The sequence below is a fragment of the Alosa sapidissima genome, chromosome 20 (genome assembly GCF_018492685.1).
Source record: "Alosa sapidissima isolate fAloSap1 chromosome 20, fAloSap1.pri, whole genome shotgun sequence".
NCBI lineage: Eukaryota > Metazoa > Chordata > Actinopteri > Clupeiformes > Clupeidae > Alosa > Alosa sapidissima.
In genome coordinates this window covers 6,486,243-6,512,876 of record NC_055976.1, presented here as the reverse complement: position 1 = coordinate 6,512,876, position 26,634 = coordinate 6,486,243, and the positions used below count along the sequence as shown (strand labels likewise).

At 40.7% G+C, this 26,634-nt stretch overlaps 1 protein-coding gene across 4 annotated transcripts; it reads right to left on the bottom strand.

Moving 5' to 3' along the window:
• Positions 1–143: 143 nt before the first annotated feature.
• Positions 144–26,619, bottom strand: LOC121695028 (X-linked inhibitor of apoptosis). Of its 4 annotated transcripts, none has more exons than XM_042075533.1 (7): positions 26,489–26,619; positions 2,372–3,170; positions 2,074–2,173; positions 1,842–1,920; positions 1,712–1,754; positions 1,406–1,597; positions 144–854 (listed from the first exon to the last, which is right to left on the bottom strand). In XM_042075533.1, the coding sequence occupies exons 2-7, from the start codon at positions 3,144–3,146 to the stop codon at positions 661–663; spliced, it is 1,383 nt and encodes a 460-aa protein (XP_041931467.1). In that variant the 5' UTR covers positions 3,147–3,170; positions 26,489–26,619; the 3' UTR covers positions 144–660. The 4 variants fall into 4 exon arrangements, with proteins under 4 accessions (XP_041931467.1, XP_041931466.1, XP_041931465.1 ...); XM_042075532.1 differs by lacking the exon at positions 26,489–26,619 and adding an exon at positions 4,442–4,763; XM_042075531.1 differs by lacking the exon at positions 26,489–26,619 and adding an exon at positions 3,927–4,153 and having other exon boundaries at positions 1,406–1,594.
• Between the last annotated feature and the right edge of the window lie 15 nt (positions 26,620–26,634).

Here is a 26,634-nt window from a genome sequence, read left to right as displayed (position 1 = left end):
CTGGACAGAAGGAGCGTCGTCGGAGCGATGACAACTGTTCGACATTTTGCAACACATTTTGTACGGACAAAAATGCAGTGTTCTTGTTCACTGTTTATGCATAACATTGTGTCAAGAGGATAAATTGAACAAATGATATACAATAAATTTCAATAATTTATTAAACATGATGGTAAAGTGCATAAAGCCACACTTTCATTGGAAGAATGTCGAAACAGGTTATCCAAAGATTTAGCTTTCAAGCAGATGATATTAGAGTTGTGTAGATGCCAGAGGTGGCAGAGGTGGACCCAGGTTAATCAAATAATAATATATTATATAACGAAAACATCAAACTGATTAGAGAAAGGCAAGTATGAATAAGTCACACTTTAGAGGGTGTAAGTGGCTTACCCAAAGTATAACGTAATTCGGATGTGTTTCACAAACAAAAGTATTTATCTTTCATAAAACAACCTTTTACTGTGTAATCAAACACAGGCATATCATACATCTGTACATCATTACCCTGGGATAGAAAAAGGTTATCTTGCAACATTTGACTTTCCTACATATACAAAAGTACTTAAATAAAATCTATATACACACTCTGGGGAATTATGGATTTTATATAAAATAATACAAAGCAGCACTTCAATTTTAACCTCTAAATGTTAAAACTTAGGAGATGTAGGTCTTAATTTTTTGTATGATATTCGCACAACAAATGGGACATTTGCCTAGGGAATCTGAGCACCTCTTGCAGGTGGCCAAGTGTCCGCAGGGTACAAATACGATGCAAGCGTCACTGTCCATGCAGATTTTACATTGTTTTTCTCTCTGTAGCTTTTCCAGCTTCTCCAAAGGATTCTCATCTGAAATCACATGATTGAATTTGTTTTTATAAAAAATAAGGAAAGAAAGAAAGAAAATAAATAAATGGGAGGGGGTGCATTTCATTTGTACTCAAATCCTTTTACCAGTGGCTTTCCCCAGTTACTAGCAGGAAGTTGTAAATGGAACACCCCCTGATGTCATAATTCCTAGTTGTCAGGTCATTTGAACCCGAAGTATCACAAGTTTTTCCAAGATGGCTGAGCCCATTAACAGTAAATGAAATCCATAGATATGCACTGATCATCTGTCGTAGAAACAATAGCCTCTATGTCACTATGTTGCTACGTTTGTTTGTGTAAAATACTGTGTAATGCTTTGTTACACACTGGTATTGCCACATCTGGTAACAACAATCTGACTGTCAATTACTAACAAACTGTAGCATCTTGTTCTTAAGACGTGTTAAACTTTCAACTCAAGTTTTTGCTTGAATGTGACATTTTCACAGATTCAACACAAAGTCAGAGATCTGTAACTGTACACAAGGACTATAAAAGCAAGCAATAGAGACACAGTGCTATATACCTACCATCATTTGCATGGGAGCCCTCAGGATCATTTTCAGCCGAGTTGCTGAGCACATCCTGTATAAGATTCTCAACGCTGGAGTAGCCCTGTCCAAACCGACGTATTTTCTCCAGAATGGCCCTCTCTACCTTGACTGGATCAAAACCCATCTCAACAACTCTCTGGGCAATCTCAGACTGCATGATGCTTGCTGCTGAGGAATCAAAAGAGCAAAGTGACTATTGTGGTAGGCCTTTAAGTTTTTCCATTTCTGAAGACTTATAAACTCTTATACTTTACACTGGCAATGAATTTGGTATTTATTTACCTTTCTCCTGCTTTGAAAATCCATTCTGGTGATGACTTGAAGCCTGGAAAGAAGGGAAGTGAAATTAACAGAATTATTGACTGAAAAACTTTAAGCTGTTATAAATTTCACAAGTTGTTGAACAACTTACCGGATTGCTCTTGCTTGGGTTTTGAAGTTGTATGCTGTTGACAAACTCATGACCCTTTTCTGACAGCAGAAAACTGCACCTGTTCATTACCAAAACAAAACAATGCATACACCCAAATTAATGACTGACAACACATTTTTAAATAAAAGTAGCCTTCGTTTCATTAGCAATGCATGTCCACTGAAGATGAACATACTGCAGCAGAGAACACACTTGATAAGAGCATGATTACCCAGGATAGTACTTGGCATGTTGCTCCCATGGATCTTCCTCTGGTTGCCAGTTTTTCAGACCTCCCCCACACCGGAAACATGTGACACGGTCTGACGCACCTGTGTTTATTATTGACTTTAATTTAGTAAGCTACAACTCTAAACAACATTATCATTAAGACACTGTGTTACATATCAACACATCAACTACTCCTATGTATAAGACTTAATAGTGAGGAACATCATACTACTTTGATTAAATAATGTATGTGGCCTGAGATGAATGCTAACTTTTTGGGGTGTAATGCTTCAGTGTACCTGAGCTGTAGAACCCTGCTCTGGCCAACCTCTCATGGTCCACAGGATGCTGCCTGCCAGCAAAACTCCCCAGCCTTTCCTCATAGGACTCCATATGGACCCGTGGGCCATCACTCTCTGGAGGCTGGGCGGAGGGGACATTGCCAACATCATGGCCCAGGATGAAGAAACAGTTGGGGAAGTGGCGGGAGTGTTCGCTCCAGGGTTCATCCCCGGGCTCCCAGCCGGCCAGCATGCCCCCACAGCAGAAGCACTGGACCCGGTCGGCCTCCCCGAGATAGTACAGCCCGGCCTGGGCCAGCCGCCGAGAGCGTACCGGGGCAGAGGCAGGCCACGATGTACCGAAGCTTCTGATGCGCGCATCTTCTGCGCACATGTGGGGCGCCATGGGGTACGTGGACTCATCCACCACCTCACCGGTGCGCAGGCTGAACTCCATGGCCTCGGCTGCCTCATCGTACACGGAGCCGTTGCTCAGCGGGGCAATGCCAAAGCTGCCAGTGCGGTGCACGCAACTGAGGAATTTGCAGGCAGGCGACGCCTGCAGGTGACGGTTCACGGGCGTGTCAGCACTGCTCCAGTTCTCCACCGTTTGCTGGCAGCTGAAGCAGCGTACACGGTCTGACTCACCGGTGAAGTAGAAGCCAGCCCTGGCCAAACGCTCCGCAGACACTTCCTTAGCACGGGGGAAGTGGCGGAACGAGTTGACACGGGCACTGATTGTGGACCAGTCCATTGCTTCGTCTGTCTGTAGCTCACCGTCGTTTCCAGCCATAGTTCGACAGATTTGAAGAGGTTTCTATTACAACAAAAAAAAACAAGTAATCAATAGCCAGTCAATAATACAACTATACAACCATTATCTTAATGCAATTACCTTATCAAATAATAATTACCACTTTACATCATGCTTCATGGTTTTGTGTTACAATGTCAACATAAGGTAAACAATGAGATGTTCTTCCATGTGGTCCCTTTAAGAGCCAACCACAGTCACATGTGTGCCTTGCCTTCTACATGTGCACTGTAGGTGGAGCACAACGCGTACCACATTGCAAGTTTAGTGTCGACAGTCAGGAGAAATGCGAATAATACAAATACAAACAAAATAGATCCAGAAAAAACACATGGAATTAATGCGCGTTAACTACCCGTATTTAACTGTTTACGAATTTGCAATCATTCACAATTATTTAAGATTGAAGAAATGGTAGACTAAAGGTTACGTAACTCTTGCAATGTAAGCGAACCCGTTTAAATGGCCCATCCTTAAATTAATGGAGGCGTGAGACGCTCGTCTTTTTTTTTGGTATGTGTTGGAAATACCATAACCGTAATATGTAGGCCTACATGATTATGTATGTTCCCGATTTACTCTCTTCAGCGTAGGCCTATATGCGCTGTTCGACTTTGCCTAATATTCAAGCGAAAGCATACACATATATTTTGAATTTACGGGTCAGTTCATGAGAGTTTGATGTACACACAAAACATGAAGTTGTTCGCTCTCAGGCGTAGTAGTAACTGATAACAGTCATATCATATCCAAACTTACCCAAGTGGCAATTCTGAGCGTCTGTCTGATTTGCCATCGTTTGTAAACCGAAAGTGACACTACAATTTGACACATTGCGATAGCTCTATGTTTAACTATAGCACAAAAGAGTACCTTCGGGATTATTCACTATAGTTGTCCTATTAGCCAAAAACATGGTTGCTTGTGTTGGAGACCTATACTGTCTGCGAACTGTGGAGATTTGCAATCACCAGTAACGTTACCAAAACAAAGTGACTCGGGACAGCAAAACTCAGATGGATAGGTCTGAAATATTGCTGCCTCCAACTAATAACTACTCGCTTAACCCCTCCTTATAAACAATGCAGCTCCATAACATCAAAGTGATTTCATTTTAATAAAGCAGAAAAAGAAATAAACTAGGGAAAGTAATGTTTGCACGATTCGTCATTTTGCACTTTGACCGAATACTGTCAAACGGTAATCTGCTAGCAAAGCCAGTTAGCAATCTCTATCTTGAATGGCATGGCAAGTTAGAAAGTCAGAATCCTTACCTTCACAGTTGTGCTTGTTATTTAAGCGTGTAAAATTCCGAGATAATCGTATATTAAGCTGTGTTGAAACGTCCTTTAGAAATGTTAGGTCCACCTACAGTTATTATAGGCCTGCGACCGACTTCTGTTCCTTATACCTCCCGGATGTGACGTTTTTGGAAAGTCTGTGGCAGGGGTCGCTTCCTCTATCAGATATCTTGAATGACTGTAGGCCTACACATGTGTGAAGTTCCTGTCTCTCCGGAGTTTCTTTCTAGTCTCAGTTTTGACCGAAGTGAGAAAGCATGGGTGTTCAGAGAATGCCGTAGACGGGCTCTGGCCACACCTATCACAACATCCGGCACGGATCTGCATAATGGCACTGATCCGGCGTCCACACGCACATCGGTCCAAAATTGGTCTAGACTAGGCTTTCATGCAGATACGGCCAAAAGGAAATTGTTAACTGGGAAAGTTGATTCCCCGTGGGTATTAAATGTCTTGTTCTTGCTTTCATATTCACCTAGTCTCTTAATCTGATTGTGTGACTTGAACTGGTTATGTTGGGGGTGTCATTTGATAACCCAGGTCAGGGTTATCAAATGACAGCCGTGTGTTCCACTGTCAAACCGGGTTATGATGGAACTAGATGCTCAATTGTGCATCTACAAAGCTGTTGAGGATTTCAGTCTTCAAGCAATATGTCAGGATACATCAGGGTTTCCTCACAGGTGTAGCCTATTTGAGCATTCAAGTGAGATACTATTTAGAGATGTAAACATTTAGTGATTTGAACACTCTCCACCTCTATCCAATATGCACTGGTGGTTGTGAAAGTTCTTCCTCAATGGGTCATTCATTCATTCATTGTCAGAGGTTCATTGAGGGGTAGTCCTCATTTTCAGTGACGCCGAGATTACACTAACAATGAAACGCTAAAATAAATAATATAATAATTGTACCAAAAAGTATTGGCCTACAAATAAAACAAAACAAAATAAATAATAAGATAACCCACATAAAATTGTAATGGAGGAAGGAAAAATAAAAATGCATAAAATAATAATAATATAAATTATGATTGAATTAAATGAGAAATCCGGCGAGTTTTCACACAGAACTCTGTTTCTTCTGGTCATCCAATACTGTGGGTACGGGGAAGAAAGGTAAACAATTGGTTTTACCTAGCTCAAGTTTCTACAGACAGCAGCTAACGCAGCCAGGCAGCTACAGTGCTACACTCTGGGGGGATGTCCATGAGCTCCCATTTACATGCCCCCCAGAGTGTAGCGCTGTAGCTTTTAAACAGGTACAAATTGACAGGATTTGTGATTACAGATCTGAATTAACCATAGGAAAGTATAGAGTTCATTTTTTACAGTACATTGAAGATTATTCCAGGAAGTAGGGGCATTATAGCAAAAGGCTCAGAATGGATGAGGAACCTTGAACATCAAACAGTCATTTGATCTGGTCTGATAGAGAACAAAATTCCAAACAAGTTTCCAATTATCTTGAAATTTAGATTGTGAGAAGGTATAGACAACAAGTAACAGTCCTGACAACCTATTCCACTTCTGTGAAGGTAAAAAAAACTTGCATATTTCACTCTACCTCTTAATGACATGGACATGTAAATCATGGCGTCGCACTGACATTAGATTGCTAAAGGCTGCTTTAGTTTTATTTTTTGGGGAAAAAACATCATACATTTATAGAGAATTTGAGATTTTATCTATGAAACAACATTCAGTTCATTAACCACAGCATTAAGATACGCCTATACTGATACCATTATGCATACACTCTTTTAGTTCATCATTTCTTTCTTAAATAAGTGTGTTTGGTTGCTCTCTTCTGTGCAGTGCCTTATGTTATTCCTGAGCTAGACAAAAGGCAAAAAATGATCAAACAGCCTCTGTGTAGGCCTGTCAACTAACCTGGTCACATCACATGTTCTTTTAGACACAGATAACAATGGTATCTCTAATCTATACCATAACAGACTGTCCAAAGGTGACCATTCAAGATCAATCAAGATAGTCAAGATAATTTCTTGTTTGTAATTCTCACTACTAAGGTATGACAAAATCAACAGATATGCCTTGCAACAACATCAACAACAGAGCTATCACTAATAAAAAGCCTTATAGGCCTAACTGATCTACTTGGTGACATTGTGTAAAGCCATTCATTTTTACAAAGGTTTGAACCCAGATCACAAAGTGGATAGCCTGGGAGCAAAAGTCTGCACATCAAAATTAAATGGGTTTATAACTCAAAGTGTTTGCTTAGTGTTTGAATGTATCAACAGCCATTCATTATAATGGCCAATCCTATATCTGCTTCAGCCCAAGAAGGAGGATGATGACCACTGGCATCTTTTTTCATGGCGCTTGTTGGCACTGAAATATGAGGACCTATTGTCACATAGCACAGAATCCTTGATGAATAGCAAACTTATTGGCAAAAACAATGTACATTTTCTGAAACACCTTAAAGGAGAATTCCGGTGTGATATTGACCTAAAGTGTATTGAAACATGATACCGAGTGTGAACGTATGTCTCATAGCCCATCTCGGCTTGTCCCCTGCACTCCAAAATCTGGCGCTAGTTAGCCGATGCTACCAACAGCTTTTTCAATAGTGGTGCTTCGGCATCGGGCTAGCCATGCAAATAAATCACTGTTTTACACCCATTTACGAGGCTCAATGTATCTCCACACTTCATTGGTAGACTTCCGAGGGCCCTGACATTTAAAACGAGACATTGAGAACTTTGAAAAAGCACTGGTAGTTTACTTACAAGACGATTTATACAGACAGTATCTTCACGAAGTTTAGCATTTGTAGCCATCTTGAATTTAGTCACGATAAGTCAAGCGACGAGTAAGAATGGACAGGTATGATAAGGGATCAGATTCCAAAAATAATTCAGTGGAAATGCATGGATTGCAGTTGCTGCTTCTGGAAGAAACTGGAATCCATGCATTTCCACTGAATTATTTTTGGAATCCCCAGAAGTCCTAATAAATACAGTATCAAAGGTCCTGAAAGTTAATTTGTTTAGTCAAATATATACATTTTATCTCTACTAAGGCAAAACAAACATTATTGAAAATAGCAAAAACTGAGTAAATTTCACCTTGGAAAATGGTCAACTTCAAGACCAGACCTTTTACAATCTATGGACCAGACCACCGGCCAATTCGAGGTCTAAATTGTTTAATGGATTCTGTTAGTGTTACTATAGATGTTTCTCATAACAGCAGATGATCAAAACAACAAATGAGAACATGCATGTGAACGAAGACTTGCATGAATCAAGCTGGGGAAATTCATCCGTCATTGGTTTGCATCAGGCTGTAGTCACCGTGTCACACCCCAATATTCAGATGTGACCAAAATGTCGCCCCCAATATTCTGACATAGAAAAATAAAGAAAGAAAAAAACGCTATAGGCTACTACAGGAAACCAACAAGCACCACCATCTGAAATGTAATCAAACGTAAATAACGCACAAATTAGTGACCTATTGATGGTTCCAGAGAGAGTAGCCTACACTAGGGTGTCCATTTCCATAACACCAAAAAGGAGGACACTTTGCGGCAAGAATAATTACATAGGACTCTGGTGTAGGCCTACTCCAAACTACAGTACAATTTTGTCCATGATAACGATGGTATCATGATACAGTGATTCTGAAATACTCTTCATTGCAAGACAATTTGATCTACAATATATCATGATGTATGTGTAATAATAAAAAAATATTCCTTGAAAAGCTAGAAGTATTTGTTCACAGTATTTGCATTTATTCAGTACATTGGGGTGTCTGTTTCAAAAACTGACCAGATGAACCTGCCTTGCAAAGTGTACAGTGCCATAAAGCACAGGTCTATAACATTTCTGGACTGTTCAAATGTGCAAATTAAGTTCACATAATAAATATAAACGAATGCAAAAAAATACACATTTCAGTTCTTAACAAGCATATAGAACTTGTTTTATGTAAACAACAAAAGAGAGTAAAAACACCATGCATTAACATTCAACTGCTCAAATAGTCGAGTATTTATACAGTGGTTCAGTCTATTGGGGACTTATCTGCAGTGTCTTCGACTTTTTGTCTCTGTGTGTGCAGAAGTCCACCTGTATTTTTGATCGATTTAAGTTCCTGTCCTCAGTATCCTGTTCTTCAATTTAGCCTCAGCAAACTTCACCTTCATCCTCTGCAGCAGTTCAGGAGACAACACCTCTAGGTCAAGCTCTTCCAGGTTAAAGCGGAGCTTTGCTACAACCAGTGTCGGTTCAGACCTCCATGGGACCCTATAAGAAAATCCTGCTAAGGGGCCCTCCTATACCTGAATTCTGTGGGTCAAAATGTAACCTTTTTTTTTTACAGTGCCATCTGACACCCCAGTGCTCCCAATACAATTATCCCACCCCATTTTGGATGTCTACAGAAGTTACCAAATATAGTTTTTTGGGGAAAGAAAAATAATTGTGTGTGAATCACCTTCACAGCTAATGCTCAATTTTAGGGTCTGGGCTGCTTGCTTTTGAAGCTGGATGTACATATCACGTTGTACTGGCTGGGGCTGACTGTTCTTCACCTGTGCCTTTGCTACTTGCCAAATACATATACTAGATTCCCTTAGGCTATTTTTTTTTTTTTTTTTCAAAAGTAGACTATACATATTTTAATAGGCCTACTTCATATAATTTACTGTGCACCTATTGTCCAGTATGCAGCACAGCAAATCATAGTTAATCTATTAGGCTACTTTACATTTGGCTAGGCCTACATGTACATGTTCAGTTGTATCTAAACCAATCAAAGCTTGACTGAAACATTGTAAAACTATTGACTTGTTTTACAAAAATGTATGGGAAGAGTGAAATCACCCTTTCATTTAGAGACGGGTCCTAGCATGTTTCTGCTGAAAAGCTGCTGCTTTAACCTCAAGCACGCACGTGGGCTCACGCATTTCAAGATGCGTTTTTTGTTTAATGTAGCCAGTCGCCGACATTCAAGAAACAGATATGCGGTTTTGACAACTTTTGCGAACTAGGAGCTTGCAGCCTTCCCAAGCCAGTCAGTGCAAGCGGCAGACAGAGTATTCACTTCCCTGTTAGGCCAGCAACAATAGATCAATTTAACGTGCTATTTCCTCCTAAATTGCGCAGCAAATTATCAAACGACTGACAGAAGCACCGGGCATAATTTGACCAGCAGTCTCCGCGTCCATAGTTTGAGAAACGATGCGTCCAAGCACAGATTCTAGAAGCCCAATGCAACTCCAAAAAGGAGGACAAATGAGCGTCCGGCTTGAGGCGCGTGGACGCCGGTGAGGGCGTTTAAAATCTGGACGGTCCGGCCTAAATCCGGACGTGTGGCCACCCTAACCTACACCCTGAGTGGTTTGTCCTGGTGGCTTTGCGTTTTTCGTTAGTGGCGTGCGCTATCAAACGCTTCCATTAACTGCAGATTGCGGTGCGGTATCTGTCAACAATATCACAAAAGCTAGGCCTACAATTCTCACAAAACTTGGAAAGGTGTAGCACAGTAAGGAAACCCCATTAACCCTTAGAACCCTAAGCTGTTTTTAGGGCATTTTCACTACCTTTATTCATAAGGATTTATTCTGGTCATTGTAAGTGCCACACACACATATTATATATTGTTTTTTTCAGCAGAGTCTAGGCTATCTAGATCATTCCATGTATTAGTACTAGCATTGATTTTATTTTGATTTTTAAAGAATTAAAATATAAAAAGCGTATTATAATAAATCTTATATTTCGACATGTATCTCACCACAGCAAGCTCATAGCTCTACATGCATTTAATATGTGTGTAGGGCAGACTGTCCTGAATCGGGAAATATAATTGCCATGTTGGAGGGATACTCTGGGGCTGAGCAATTTACAGAAATATGTGGTGTGTGATTTACGGAAATAAATGCCATTTTTTATTTAGTGATGAAAAATGACCTTTCTGCACTCCATATCTGTGACACGAACTGATCTGACCTGACTTGACCCGAGGTTGCGTGTTAGCCTGCGTGCCTATGGTGTATGCACTCAATGATTCTCAACTTTTTACTGCATTGCCATGAACAAAGTAAAGGCAAAAAAGGTGTTTCTTTGTTGAACAAATTGGGATGCAATGTGAGCCTTGAATTGGATGCCATGCAGGAATTTGCTAGGATCTCAAAACCGGATTATGAACATGCTTTGCCATAGAGAAACACACTATAGCGTTGGATTATAAACATGCTTTGCCACAAAAACAGACAAAAAAAGTCCAGCTTTATGAAGTTATTATTTTGCTGTCACTTCGTCTGTTTTATAACCCAGAAGGATGTACTTGATATCAAATGATAGCTCTGAGTCTCCTCTTTCATCCGATCACGGGTCCGCGAGTAATTCAAACGAGAGTAATGGGTGTGCAGCGTTGGTTTGTGTACATGACGTTATTATTTTGCAGTCACTTCGTCTGTTTTTATAAGCCAGAAGGATCGATATACATGGTACCAATGGATAGCCCTGTGTCTCCTCTTTCATTTGATATGCTTGCCATATTAGTCCAGTGGACAGAAAGGTGAACCAGGAAATGTTGAGTACACCAAAGTTTTATGATGGAAATATATAGTATGGGTTTACCAGCATGCAGAAACTGCCGGATGCTAATTTGCATATTTTGGGCAATTTGTGTAATTGAGCTAATTAGCATAAATTAGCATAATCATCTATATTGATCATATTATAAGAGCTGCTTGGCCAAAATGGACCATGTTAGTATGTTTTTAGGGGTTACTGGAGATGCTGAGTCCATATCTGACATTTTCAAGATTCAAAATCACTATTTAAACTTGGTTTGGTCACGTTTGTACTCTCATTAAGCTGATTTTGCTGAGTTTTTGGGGGCGATTTAGACGGATTTTTGGAGGATAAAAATGTTCAGTGTTTAGGAATAATTTGGATTTTCAAGTTATTTCTGAATTCCACAATCATTTTGGAAATAGCTATTCACTGGCCCTCTGCTGTGACTCACAATTGAGTAACAAAGGGAAGAACTAGCCTCTACTACTCCTCACGGTCCTCATCCGTTGTCCTGTCGCCATCTTCTCCAGACTCTTCATCCCTGTTCTTCTGCTGTTTTTGCTGTGTAAATATATTGCCACATGTAACATCACTGCCTTTGCAGAAACAATAATTAGTACAGGCCAGGACTGCAGCTGCACTTTCCAGATACAGTTTTAACCCAGCTTTGCAGTTACAGCTGATAACATCTAACAAATCAGGACAGAATCAAGGACAGGACAGGACAGAATCAAGGGTGGGCAAGTTCCTCTCCTTTCTTCATACCTGTCTTCTAACTCCCTCCAAACGCGGTTATATCCACAGCCGGTGGATCAGGACGGTCTGCTGCTTTCCAAAGCAGCACCTGTAGATGGGCACGTTTTCCATGGAGGAGCAAGACCTCACCGCCAGGGATGAATTACTGCACGGGCCTACCGGGCCAGGCCCAGGGGCCCAAGGGGTCAGGGGACCCTGAAGCCCAAGCCTTTGCATGAAATCATTGCCTCAATATCAACACATCAGGATGTAGACTGTGAATCTGATTGAATTTAGTATTGGCCATCCCCAAAATGCACCAGAATACAGGAAATCACATCAAACAAATTAAAACATTTCTGAGGAAGGACCCCGAAACCCCCCTTCCACATATGCGACAATTAATGGGGGGCCCTTAATACATCTGGGCCCAGGGGCCCGAAAGTTCATAATCCGTCCATGCTCACCGCTAGGTGGAGGCCCAAGCAAAAGGATCCGAAGAGAACCCTTGTAAGGGGTACTGAAAAGCTTACAGAGGCCTTCAGACCTTGAGCCCCTGCCCCCGCCGGACAGCTTTAGGCTGGAGTTGGCGCTGGCCCTGGCTGCGGAGCAGAGCAGAGGTGGAGTGGCAAGGAGGTGGTGCCTTGAGGACGGACGGTTGGCGGAGCCTGTTCGAGTCGGCCTGTTCGCCGGTGCTCTTTAGAAAAATAGGGGGAAAAAAATTGTTGTGTGAAATCCGATGGCACGAGCCAGAGAGAAGGTCTAGGCAACGTCGGTAGCTGTAGCCTGATAGCGCAGCGTGGATCGGCTGCGATGGAACTGGAGTCTGCTGCTCCGACTGGTGAGACGACGGAGTGGAGCATCGGAGGTGCAGTGCCAGTTACGGTGCTCAGCGTCAGGGAGTCTGTGGCAGTGGAGGCTAGGCCCCGCCAGGTGTTGGAGGAACGTTGTGGTGGTGCACAATGCGAAAGTGCGACCTGAGGGCGTTCTCTGAAGGGAGCTGGGGACGAGAGGCGACAGACTAGGTGACTGCTAGCACGCCCCGCATTGGGCCGCTGGTGGTTGTGGTTCCCCAGGGTGTGTGCACCCCACCTGCTGTGTGGCAGTGTCAGAGACTAATTACTGGACTGAATGTGGGAACGCCCGCGCCGAGGATGGCAATGTCTTGCTGGGGGAGCTGTGCAACGTCAGCGTGCTGGACTGTGCTTGAGATTCCCACAATGTTTCGCGCTGGGGATTCTGGGAGAACTGAATGATCATCTCAATACCAATGTTTCCCAAAAGGCTTGTCCCAAGGAAAACAGTATTACCTTAAACACACATGAGGAAACTGAACAGTCCAATCAGTAGACTAGGATAAGCTAGCCAACTATGCTACTTGGTTTACAATACTTCCAAGTTTGCTGTCATAAATATCAGACATTCAGTATTCTCTCTTTTTATATCAGGATATAAAATAATACAGATATATTACATTGTAATCCTCTGGTATTCTAAGGTAGGCTATTGAAATGTCTAGCCCCCCCCCTCCAAAAAAAGAAAAATCGAGGTTTGTATCAAACCGTGGGTCAAAAATCGTGATATGAATCGAATTGTTAGGTTGGTGTGTCGCTACAGCCCTATCCTCCAAAAATCTGTCTAAATTGTACCAAAAAACTCAGCAAAATCAGCCTAATGAGAGTAAAATGTGACCAAACCAAGTTTAAATAGTGATTTTGAATCTTGGAAATGTCAGATATGGACTCAGCATCTCCAGTAACCCCTAAAAACATACTAACATTGTCCATTTTGGCCAAGCAGCTCTTATAATATGATCAATATAGGATATTATGCTAATTTATGCTAATTAGCTAAATTACACAAATTGCCCAACATATGCAAATTAGCATCCGGCAGTTTCTGCATGCTGGGAACTAGGGGTGGGCGATATATATCGTCTGCGATAATATCGTGATTGTTGTGTTAACGATGTGCAAATTTACATTTTATCGAGTATTTAAATTACTTATGGGGGAAAAACACTCGAAATCACGCATTGAAACCCCATACATTCACTAAATCCAGGAGGTGTATGCAAGAGAAGCCCCGTTGCAGCAGAGCAAGTGTCACATGATCCCTAGTGGGTCCACGTTCTAGAACACGCAGTTCTAATGTTTATTTTGTGTAGCGAGATCAAGACGTAGCCTACAAGGGATTTTGTGCAGCTACTTCTGTTCACGTAGCATTGATGAGACAGTCCTTTTTTCTTACATGGTATTATATGGAGAGAAAACATTTGCCTTTGAGTATTTTAGTAGTCAGTTGTAAACAAAGAACTCTTCTCACGTAACCCTTTTGTAAATGGACTAAAGTTCGCTCTAAATATCTATGTGTATCGATTATGCTAACCGTTAGCATCTCTATGGGATTTCTCATATACATTAGCCATAAGCTAATGCATTAGTTTCTATTCTGGAACTTGGAATGCTAGCCTACATGATTTCTCTTAAACAAAACATCGAAGGGAATAACTGAGACTGGGCGAGACTTAGTGAATCCTAAGTAAACGTTTTTGAAAGGAACTTCAGCTTCAGACTTTCTCTTGAGAAACTGTTTGGCCTAGTCATCTTCTCTAATGTAGCTGGCTAGACCATGTCATTGCCACACACACAAGTGGGGGCAAAATTGGAAATGTGTCATAGAGTGACAATTGTTGATTTGGTTAAAAAGTCACAGGTTAGGATTGGTTATTATTGTATTGATGCTATTCATAAATAATGAGCTGTAAAGTAACTCAGACTTTTACCATTTTAAAGGATATCGACTAATTATCGTTATCATCAAAATCACAAAAAATATCGAGATATTATTTTTTGTCCATATCGCCCACCCCTACTGGGAACCCATACTATATATTTCCATCATAAAACTTTGTGTACTCAACATTTCCGGGTCCACAATGGGGCTCTATGGGCTGTCCACCGGATTGTATTAGCTACAGTCACCACTATAAGTTACTCAACCGATCACAGCTGTCTGGCTATAGGCTACGTTATCCTGCCGTCCTAGCCAGGCTACCTTAACTGTTGATATTCCCTCCTAAGTTTTTGAAATTAGCCTACATGACAGCAATCAGAGAAAGAAATTACGCTGCCCATGCCCACCTACCTCTTTAATGTTTGGTTTTAACCAGACTAGAAAGAAAAGGCCAAGGCTACTCACATGAATATGCTCCAACCCCCTTTGAAATCGCCATCTCTTGAAAAGTAAAGCGACACTTGTGTGATTGCTTTTTAGCCGGTGGGTGAACAAATTATTTAAAATTGGAGATGGACGAGGCAGGCAAAGGCTATATGGGCATGTACCCTCCTATCACATTTTTGACTAGTCTTATAATAAATTAATATTGACAGATGCCGCAATTAATTCCTTGATAACGTTTCTTGCATTGTAGCCTGAATGTTGTTCTTAGGATAAGTGTCTGCTAAATTAATCAATGTAAACATGCTAAATGATAGGGAAAGGAGCAGCAGCTAAAAAAAACTCAATCCTTTTAGTTTGGAAGGACTTGCATAATTGTATATCTTTTTAATAATTCAAATAGATTGATGATTGCTCTCACTCAGTTAGCCTAGTTCATATTATTGTAACCTATACATAAAACGTAACACGTTGATCTGAAAGGATGCTTTTCACGAACAGTTAGAAATATCAGTAGGCCTATGCCTACTCGGGCTAATGACGTAACAGATCCGTTCTTTTAGGCTAGACCGTCCCATTTAAAAAACCTTTGGTCCAGCCAGGTCCGGTCTATGCGGTCACAGAAGACCAGTGCTAGGTAGCACGAATGCTCCGAAGCATCCGGCCCCTGAAATGAGACACGCCCTATATCTATGCGATCACGGGTTCGCGAGTAATTCAAACGAGAGTAATGGGTGCGCAGGTGAACGCAGAGAAGTATAGACTGTAAATATGATGCTTTGATATGATTTGATTTGATTTCATGATTTTTTTAAATTTCCATACTTGATCGTACAGACAAGTGTGTAGTCTCGTTATAAAGCCCCACTTCTGATCTGTCACGCAATAAAGGTTTCATCTCGCTGCGATGAACAGTTCCGGAGCAATGTAACAGAGAAGAAAGGGTGTGTTTTTTGACGCACTTTGCGGAAATTTCTTATTTTCTCGCAATGAGCGAAAGTGAAACATATAGTTCCATTTTATGATGAATTTGTGTGTGCCTGTGTCATTAATTTCTTTCATTCCAACATAAATAATGCATATTAGAGGGAGAGCAGCTTCACATAAGAGAACTTCTGACGGCAAATTTGAGGAAAAGTTGGTAAACCACCTTTCTTACCTAATTTGAGGGTGCTGATTCTGAATATTGTGTTTACCAAGCTCAATTCTGAGTTCTAAGCCGCATAATCAGCATTTTAACATAAAATAGCGATTATTTTTGCTTATTTTTCCCTAAATTGGGTTTCAAAAGTAAATCACTAAAACCAATGCAGAACTGCCTAATGCAGAACTGCATCTACCATCAGCAACAACCGGCAAGTAAAAAACATTTTACTTCTAGTAACACTGGATTTGGTATGTGTGCTTGCCTCCATACTAAAGCTTGATAATGTGCTCTTCTAATATGCCATTGAGCAGCATCACTTGTTGGTGGTAGAGCCTCCGATCCTCGACATCTAGAAAACAGAGTGGCTCTGTCATAGTGTTGTCACGATACCACAATTATGACTTCAATACAATATAAATATCTTGATACTCAATACTGAAACGATATCCAAATCCTACAATATCTGGAAAAAGAAAGGAAGCAGGCCTCCTCCAAGTGTATTGAGTCATTTGTGTTGAATTTGGTGCACTTTTGGTCAATTCTGGGTTGACCAAAGGAGAGGAGTTCTAAACTTCCTACATAATTATTATTTTTGTAGTCAGTAAAATAGTAGTTTGTGTGTGATTAAGTCCTTTATTGTTTGTTATAGCTCATTTATATTGTGTGATGTTTTGGCAATAAATTACCTTTACATAGCCAAAGTAGGCTAGATCAGTGTTCAAATTACTGCATACCAATCACTTAATGCTATGCAGAAGAGCCTAATCTTTAGGTCATCTGATGTAGGATACCCTAGGCCTTCCTGTGTTTATGGGATTTCTTTGACAGTTGCAAAGGGAAAAAAGTGAAGATAGTCTGTTCTGTAGTTCTGTGCTCCCAGTACTTTAATAAGTAAGTTTCAACCACTCTTTGGGTCTTAATCAGATAGGCCTACACCATTATTACATTACATTTGGCTGACGCATTTTTAACCAAAGCGACTAACAACATGGTAACAGTTAAGTTTTAAAGCAATTCTCTCAACAATTTTAAGACAATTTAAAAACGGTAGAGTACAGTAAGAATAAGTGCATCAGTGAGTGCTGTTTTTAAACAGTTGAGTGTCAGTTCAAGACGGCTGGTAAGTGCTAGCATCAGCAAGACTTGTTGTAAGTGGTGCTATGAAAGGAGATGTTCTCTAAAGAGCTGGGTCTTGAGGAGTTTTTTGAAAATGTAGAGGGATGACCCTGCCCTTGTAGGAACTGGCAGTGTGTTCCACCAACGAGGAACAACAGATGAGAAAAGTTTGGATTGGCCTGAGTGTATCTGTTGCAATATCTGTGTGCATTCCTACATTGAGTCTATTTCTTTGATAGTCAATATCATTTGCTACCACACAACAAATACCAATTAACAATACAAATGTTTCTTACAAACTTTCTTGCATACTTCTTAAATGTGCTGCAGTCAGATGGGTGTCCTAAAGACCAAGGCCGTAGTCATGATGTCAACATGGGGGGGGACCAAATCTGTGGTGGGGTCTGAGGGCCATGCAAAAAATATTATTAAAAATCACAAACAAGTTGTTACAACGTTTTTTCCGACTTGTGTGCCGTCGCCACATTTGATTCCTACGTTTTGCCTGCATGGATGCGCGATCGAGTGCGCATCTAAATAATATGCAAGATGCAACAACCATATCTAAGAGGCCTATAAACAGGGTAATTCCTGGCATTAGTACTAGCATATTAATGCATTATTTATGTTGTAAGACATGTGAAAGAAATGAATGACACAGGCTTGCACAAATTCATCATTTAAAATAAAACTTTTCACTTTCGCTATCATTGCAAGAATAGGTTACAATATGGAAAATGTTTCAAAGTTTCCTTTGAGTCTGATCCTCCAAAAAGGATTTCCTTAGCCTGTGCTACACCTTTCCAACAAGTTTTGTGAGAATTGTGAGCTTTTGCGATATTGTTGCCAGCCCTACCTCACCGCAGTAGGGTCAGAGAGGGTTAAAGCGGAGCTTTTACAGTAATCAAGGATCTTTGGTAGGTGCAGCAAATGGAAGCTTTTGATAGCGCACGCCACTAACGAAAAACTAGGGTGACCAGATGTGCTCTTTTTCCAGGATATGTCCTCTTTGAGACCTTACAAATCGCCCAGAATTTTGTTATTCTAGAGCCTCAAACGTGTTTACAGCGAAATTACGTTCACAAATAAGTTCAAAATAGCCTTTTGAGGCAGTGTTTTCTCTTATGTCCTCTTTTTCACAAACTAAAAAGAGGACACAATCAGGTCAGAGAAAAGCGTCTAGAAAAACGGAAAACCACCAGGTCAAACCACTCAGGGGTGTAGGCTACTCTGGAACCATCACTAGGTCACTAATTTGTGCGTTATTTATGTTTGATTACATTTCAGATGGTGGTGGTTGTTGGTTTCCTGTAGAGTTTTTTTTCTTTATTTATTTTTCTATGTCCGTACAGTGGGCATCGCTTTCAAATGACCACTTCATTCGCGCATTACGCGGCGTGAAGCTGCGTGAAGCTTTAGTACCACTTTCAGCCACTGTGCGTCGCTCTGCCACTGTACATCGCTCTGCCTGCCGTCCCTTACATAATTGTTGCCGAGAGTAATCCCAGCCTACGAATTCAATAACAAAATAAATCATGCATAATTAAACATTACCTCGATTTAGGCTACTTGGGTGCTTAAGGCTTGACTACACGAAAATCGAAATCGAAATGTGCTGTCTACATTATTGTCAGTGTTGGGGTTAACGCAACTACGCAAATCAAAACAGTGGTGTGATAATTGAGCCAGTAGAGAAATAACTGTTCAGAATTAATCTGTAGCCTTGGGTAGGCTTCTGCAGAAAACAATGTTGTTGCCGATTTAATACTATCTGGCGACGGCTAACGTGGTTAACAGGCTACGCAATAGAGGCTTAGACAACTATGACCCACGTTTTGGTTTCGTAAATTAATTTGCCCTACTTCTTGACTGCAATGTAGTCAATTGACTGCTTGACATGTCATTTTTATTTTTCTGTACAATAAACAATTACATCTGCTTTATGCCGCAGAATTACATTCATATTTGGCTGACTGCAGACGCGCCACTTCCCTCCCCATATTCCAAGATTAAGATAGTATGAAGTGCTTTTTGTATAGGCTACTATCATAAAAAAAATAGTTAAAACGAATAGCTATTTGCAATTTGACAAAACACTGGTCCTCATTTTGCGAATGCGAGGACGATATGAGCCTGTTGCATTTAGTTAGATGTCCGAGTCACGCATAATGTTTGAAAACCACTGGCTCGTAATCACAATAATTTAACACACGACAGTTGGATAACCTACTTCATCATGTCCCCATGCCTACATTTTTGTGAGTAGCATAGAGATCGTTAAAAACAATAAAGTATGGCTCTCCGTTTGGGACATCGAAAACTTATATTTTTAATAGACTACCGTCGAAGATGCTGACTTGCAAAAGCCTCGGGATAACACGTTATCTCCACTGTCATCAGTCATGCCCCTTGATCAAAGTGGGGAATGAAATAAAAGTTTGAGAACCACTGGCTTAACAAGTTACCTACAGTCCAGAACACAGAATCTGTTGCAATATTCTGATGATCGGCGATGATATCGGCAAATGTTTGTTTTCCAAAGTAAGAATTTCACTTCACCATGCACCTTCGACAATACCTGGCCTACCTGGTATCATTACAAACATTATTCTGTGTCCTAAAACTGGCATATTTTATGACATTGTGTCATGTAAGTTCGTTGCAAAATCTAGAGAAATGTGTGAGATGGTCAGCGGGGGACAATTGAGACACACATTGGATTGTGTTATTACTTGAACATTCCACACTATCCACAGCTGTGGTAGGCCTATCAGGGGTAGGAGGATTACTGTCAGCGCAGGCTTTATATAAAATTCTTCAACAGAAGGCCTCGAATGTTGTCTTGTTTGTGGGGCGCTTTGCTTCGCTTCTGTAATTTCGGCTTCATTGAAAATGAGGGCTTCCCTCAATGACCCTCCGAGAATAAATAAAGGTTGAATAAATGAATGAATGCAGGCTTGCCCAAAATAAAGGCATGTGGTTTGCGCAGCCTACAGTAAATAACAGACCCGCCAGAATGTGCGTTATGATGCTTTTTTACGAGCAAGATGTTTTTGGTACCCTACGCACACTGCATGTTCTTAAATAACAATGATCATCAGTAATATTCGACCATTAATTTGGGTAAATGGGCAAGCGTGACCACCTTGATTGGCTGATTGGCTGATGATTGTAACGCGGGCTGGCGGGCATTATTCCAAACACCTCCCTTACGATGATGAGTGACAGGTCTCAGAATGCGTGCGCTACACAAGGACGGAAGATGATGAATAACTGGGGCCGTAGGCTATTCACAAAGGCTTTTATCTTACTACTAGGAGTAGGCTACTCCTAAATCGCACTTACAGATTTTAGATTGGAGTTTTCTCTTAAAAGTTATTCACAAAGCCTTTCAGACAACTCCTAAACTAGGAGTGAGTCTTCGTGGCTATGGATGATGTCATTACTCATGCACGAGCTTGACTGAAGTGACCACCTTGATTGGCTGACGATTGTAACGCGGGAATTCCCAACACCTCTCTTCCGATGATGACTGACAGGTGACAGGTCGGAGAATGCGTGCGCTACACAAGTAGTGCGAAGGACGGAAGATGATTAATAACTGAATAAAAAGGCCTAGCCTAAATGAATAAAGAGTAAGGCAAAACAGATAGCTTAGTAGCCTAATGAAACATAGGCCTATGGATTGATGCAGTAGCCTACCTTTGCAACATTATTAAATTAATCTGTCACCATATCCCTAGGCTACGTTTGCAAAGAGGAGAACATTTTAATTTGATTCACAATGAAACGTTACATTTCATTTACATGTTAACAATGAGTAGTTTTGGTTGTTGGTGGCGTTATTGCATCCCTTTTATGAATGCAAAATTGTTCCCTCGCGATTGGAAGCTCCTGTTGTGCATAGGCTATTTCAAAACATCGCAACGTAAAATGCCAAAAAAAAGCTGTTTATGACTAGGTCTTAGTGAGTTAGGAGTCCTCTCGACTTAAGCTGTCCCAGACTTAGGTGCTACTTTTAGGTCTAAAATGCTTCGTGAATTACTTTTTGTGAAAAAAATAGGAGTCCTAAAGTTAGGAGTGACACGCCCATTATTTTTAGGAGTTGCTCCTAAATTCGCCAGTTAGGAGCTACTTTTAGCCTTAAAATTCTTTGTGAATACGGCCCCTGAATAAAAAGGCCTAGCCTAAATGAATCAAGGCAAAACAAATAGCCTAGTAGCCCAATGAAACATACTGATTGATGTAGTATCTTTGTAACATTATTAAATTATTCTGTTACTATGCCTACGTTTGCAAAAGAGAACATTTTAATTTGATTCACAATAATGTTACATTTAATTTACATGTTGACAATGATTAGCCTAGTTTTGGTTGTTGTTGGCGGCGTTATTGCATGTTAGTTATGCCTACAATGCAAAATTGCTTCCTCGCGATTGGAAGCTCCTGTAGCTGCATAGGATTTCAAAACAGCAGGTTTGTGAATAGGTCTGTGAGTAAGGAGTCCTCTTGACTTCTTTTAAGCTGTCAGAGGTGGGAAGGTGTGATTTTTTGGGGGATGGGCCGGATTAACTGGGCACAATTGTCTGATGGCCCCCCTTCCCCCCAGCCAACGTGAATCGGGTGGTTAGTTAATAGGCCTATCGTGAAGATTTTTCCTGCCATCTAAGGCACGAGCGCATCTGTGAGGCCAAGCCTCACCAAGTAGCTCGTTTGTTTACAACTAACATTCCATTTAATTAAACTGCTTTATAGGCTATGCCGAAATAGTTTTCAACATTTTGAATATTAGTGTCGGGTGAATTGAAATGTTCTCAAAGTAGCCTTATGGCTGAAAGCTGCTTGGGACACCCCCCCCCCCCCCCTCCGTCAAGCAATATAACCATACAAACGCGCTTCCTGCAACGCATTGTTTCAAAAGGAGTAATTTTGGCTTTGTCAGAACTGAAGAGCTGTGGACGGCACGGCACGGTATGCCCAATGAAAATAAATTAACGCAACGCAACACAACACAACACAGAACCCGCTTCTCTCGCGTCAGTCACTGACATGAACGAAACACAGAACCCGCTTCTCTCACGGCAGTCACTGACAGTAACCTAGAATAAATGCATGGGGAAAAACACTTCCCCATGACAAAGACATCGTAAAACACTGAAAGTTAATATTTTGTCACTAGCAACATTCATCTTTCCTTTGTCAAATGTATTATGTTCCAAGTAGCCTACCCTATGCGTAATTCTGCTTCATAAAGTTGAACAAATACATTTGCTTATTTCACAGAAAAATATAAATAGCCAGTCTACAGTGCAGAGTTGGTAAGTTATGGTAGGCCAACTTGCAGTGAACATACAAACAGGGGAAATTATTTATCTTGCAGCTGAGTAGCCTCAGGTGCGCACATAGACATAAGGCCGAACATGCAAGCGCCAATGAATCGTGCTTTCGCGACAATCGCGCCGTTAAACTTAAATAGGTTAACATCACTCTAAGTTCGCCTTCAAGCAAAGAAAACGATGATTTGAAGACATCTGTTTCGTTGGAAGGGCAAGGGGTAGCAACAGGGCAACACAGAGACAGGCCCGATGGCAGGGCTGTTATGAGAGTATTAAAATATGGGATATTCTACGGGAAAACATTAAAACGGCAAGACAGCGGGGAAAGTTAAAATACGTGATAAACACGGAAAAAGTTGGCATGCATTGTTTCGGTCCCCGTGCACAGGGATTATTTGTCATACTATTAATCACATATGATTATTTGTGAAATTGTGCAAACAGGCGCAACACATTTGAAAAGGAAGGACTGGTATGCAAGCTCACGGGAAAGATTGATTTAAGAACGTTATCACAAAGTGTGTGGCTGTGGCGCGGGCGGAAGACAATTGGCAGGGGAGGGTCATGTATTTTTTAACAATTCTGTCGGAGGGTCATTGAACAATTTCTAGCAGGCAAGAGAGGGTCATGCAACTTCCAACTGAAGCACTCAAAATTCCTCCGGTGGCCCCTTCAATAAATAACGATCAGTCACTAGATTGCTGCTGGGCTATATGTCTTGGTTCTGTTAACAACTCATTGTCAAATGCATAGCCTCTCGCGGTTGCATCCATTACAAACAAACATGCAATGTGAACGTCTGGGATTGGGGAGAGCACTACATGCTCTACTGAATAAGCACGAAGTCAACCCTTTAAATGAAAAACACTCTTTAATAATCCAAAAAAATAAACCGCTAATGAAGTAAACTTGTGACCATCAAAAATCGTTTATCGCTTGTAACTCCGTGATACCAGGACGTAACAGGAAGGCATTTGGCTGAGCAACGGAGGTTAATATGCTCCATGTTTTGTCCAAATGATGACTGTCTATCATCGTTGCACTCGGAGAAAACCGGAATGTTTCATTCGTCCCCGTTTCAATCGTCCCGGTTGTACCTACTCAAAACGCAGATAGAACCTTATTATTCTAAGGTAGCGAAATAGCGTTCAGCATGATTCATGCCCAATTAATTCCCCCTGTTAAAGTGTTCGCCTTTGTAGTTTGGTTTCGTGATAGCCTATGATAAACGGCTTATGGCCAAATATGTGAAAACGTTAAAATACAGTAGGCGATAAACCCGGAAAAAGTTGACAGTGATTTTTTCATAATCACTTTGGAGGGTCATAGAAAAATGTATTGCTGGCGAGGGAGGGTCACGTCTTTTTGGACTAATGCTCCCAAAACTCCTCCGGTAGCCCCTTAAATAAATAACGAACAGTCCCTAATGAAGTAAACTTGTGACCATCAAAAATCGTTTATCGCCTGTAACTCCGTGATAACAGGACATAACAGGAAGGCATTTGGCTGAGCAACGGAGGTTAATACTCCAAATGATGTCTGTCTATCATCGTTGCACTCGGAGAAAACCAGAATGTTTCATTTGTCCTGCGTCTCTACGGCTGCAAACGGGATTCACTCGCAGTTAACCAAATATTTCTTTATTAGGGCAGGGCAGGCATATTTCTGGCTATTACATTATTTCTAAACCAGTCTGCTAAAGTCTGTAGTGAAGTCTGTGTAGGGTTTTCCAGGCTCCATTTCTTTTTACGAGACACCCTGCTCACTTGAGCCATCTACCGGTTGTTTGGGTTGTTGCAGCGTCTCACTGGAAAAATACAAATTAAAGTCGCGTGATACCGCGTGATCCCACGCGCGGACCGCGAGTGAAGCTGGCCAAGTCGAAGCACTGCCCACTGTATATTGGGGGGACATTTTGGTCAAATTTGAATATTGGGGGGGACACGTCCCCCTCAATGTCTATGGTGACTACGGCCCTGCTAAAGACATAAATAGATCTTGAGCATCTATTACCAGTGTTGAATGAGCAGTGATCACTACTGGACATTTTACATTGCTAGACAAGCACTTGAGTGAGGATAGACTTATTTCCACTTCACAAATAACCATCGCTATCTGCAATAGCTACAGTACAGGGACATTAATCAGTTCATAGCTGAGGATTTGTCCTAGGTCCACTTCCCTTTCAGAATCATATGCAGTAATGTTAAAACATCTCACTGGTCTTTCCTATCATTCAAATTCCAGCCATGCAAAAAAATGGAAGAGTGTGCATAATGAGGGTTGCTGAAGAGTGCTATGGAGATTGCATTATTTGCAAAAGACAAGATATCCTTTATAGTGCAACAAAAAGAAACATTCTCCAGTGTAGTAGCCTAGGCTGACACATTAGTTGTGTGCCGCCAAAGATTTTTTCACCGTCACTTGTTCTGTTATCAACATTCCTCTTTGGCTGCTACTATTTGCGATGCACTCTGCTTTCGACATTCATTTACATTAGATTCCATTCTTTTCAATACAACTCCGCACACCAGCATCGCACTTTGCAGCCGTGTAAATCACGATTCAGTTATATTTGGTCGCTGCTCCATAAAATCCATTGTTCAACCAGTGTTTTTGCCTGTTAAAAACTTCGGCGTTGATGTGTGTGGCAAGTGACAGTGCACCATAGACTGTAGGCCTATAAAATGGCAATGCACTCATGTTGAAAAGTTTCTTATTTTCAACTGAACTCAAAGATAATGAATATAGTATGAATATAATATTTTCTGCTATATTTCTGAAGAATATATTGTGTTGCCTCAGGTCTGCTACATATCTTTTGAAATTTGATTTGAAATAATCAAATAGACCTATGTCTTAAAGTTCAGTTAATAAAGTAACTTGCTTTGCTTTCATTTGAATCCCAATCAAGATAAACCATAATTACTTTATTGTTAATATGGACTCCTGGAAAGTTCAGAAATGCAAAATAATAGAAATTTTAATCATATGATAAAATATGTGATTAATCATGATTAACTACAGGAATTCAGCGATTAATCATGATTAAAAAATGTAATCGTTTGACAGCACTAATATTAAAATCAATATTGTGAATTATTATTGGGGTCAACAAGGTACAGTAAATAGTGGATATGACAATAACATAGGTTAGGCAACACCATTATTTAAAGCCTAGCTCGCTTAATAGAAAATATACATGTAAGTACAGTACATGTATTTGGACAGTCTTTTTTCCAAAAGGAACTTCAGCTGTCACAAAATGTAGTGGAGTAAAAACTAAGATATTTGGCCTGAAATGTACTGGAGTAAAAGTAAAAATTGAAATACTCAAGTCAAGTACAGATACATGAAAAAGCGACAGAAAGTAGCACTACAGTAATTGAGTAAATGTACTCAAGTAATGTCCACCACTGGATGTATGAATACAGCTGTAACAGACCTCTGTCAAGCTAAGTTTCTCTGCATGACAAACTGGTCAACATAGGCAGCTCAACTTTTTTTTTTTTTTTAAGATATTAACGTTAATGCTTACAGGATTCTTTAATCTGCACTAAGGGGACTTTCAATTAGGACTCAGAGCTAACTAGTTATGGCTAACAGTGCTAGGCTATGGCAAAGATCCTTTAGCTTTATCAACTGTCTCTGGCTATAGTTAGAAGCTAAATAATTGGCTAACGTTAGCGTTAGCTAGTTGGGTTCTACAAACTTAAAAATAACACGGGAACAGATAGGTACACACAACTGATTCCTCCTCCTTAATTTCTATCTCATGACAGTCATGCATTGTTGAAGGCATGTTAAAGAGTATAGAAGTATCAGAATTTGTGGGTAGCTTAGGCTGGGTTGCTAACGTTAGCGATAGCTAATGTTGACCTTTAATTTGGCTCAGTTAACAGTATTTACCACCCGAATTTCCTTACATTTAAACTAAACCTTACCTCTGAATAGCTGTGCCTCCTCTTCCACAAAGATTATTCCATCCTACAAACGTGTTTTCTCTCACACTCCAGAAGCTCCTGTGTTGAAAGATGCTGCATCACTTGGTGAGTGAGTGAGGACTAAAGTTGACTTGAAGAAAAAAGTA

Excerpts from the sequence above, each read along its gene's own strand:
- LOC121695028 (XM_042075530.1), bottom strand. The coding sequence starts at position 4,001 with ATGTGTCAAATTGTAGTGTCACTTTCGGTTTACAAACGATGGCAAATC. Across the intron at positions 3,171-3,926 it reads CGCTCAGAATTGCCACTTGG|AAACCTCTTCAAATCTGTCG; the intron begins GTAAGTTTGGAT and ends TTGTTGTAATAG. Across the intron at positions 2,174-2,371 it reads AGCAGGGTTCTACAGCTCAG|GTGCGTCAGACCGTGTCACA; the intron begins GTACACTGAAGC and ends TAATAAACACAG.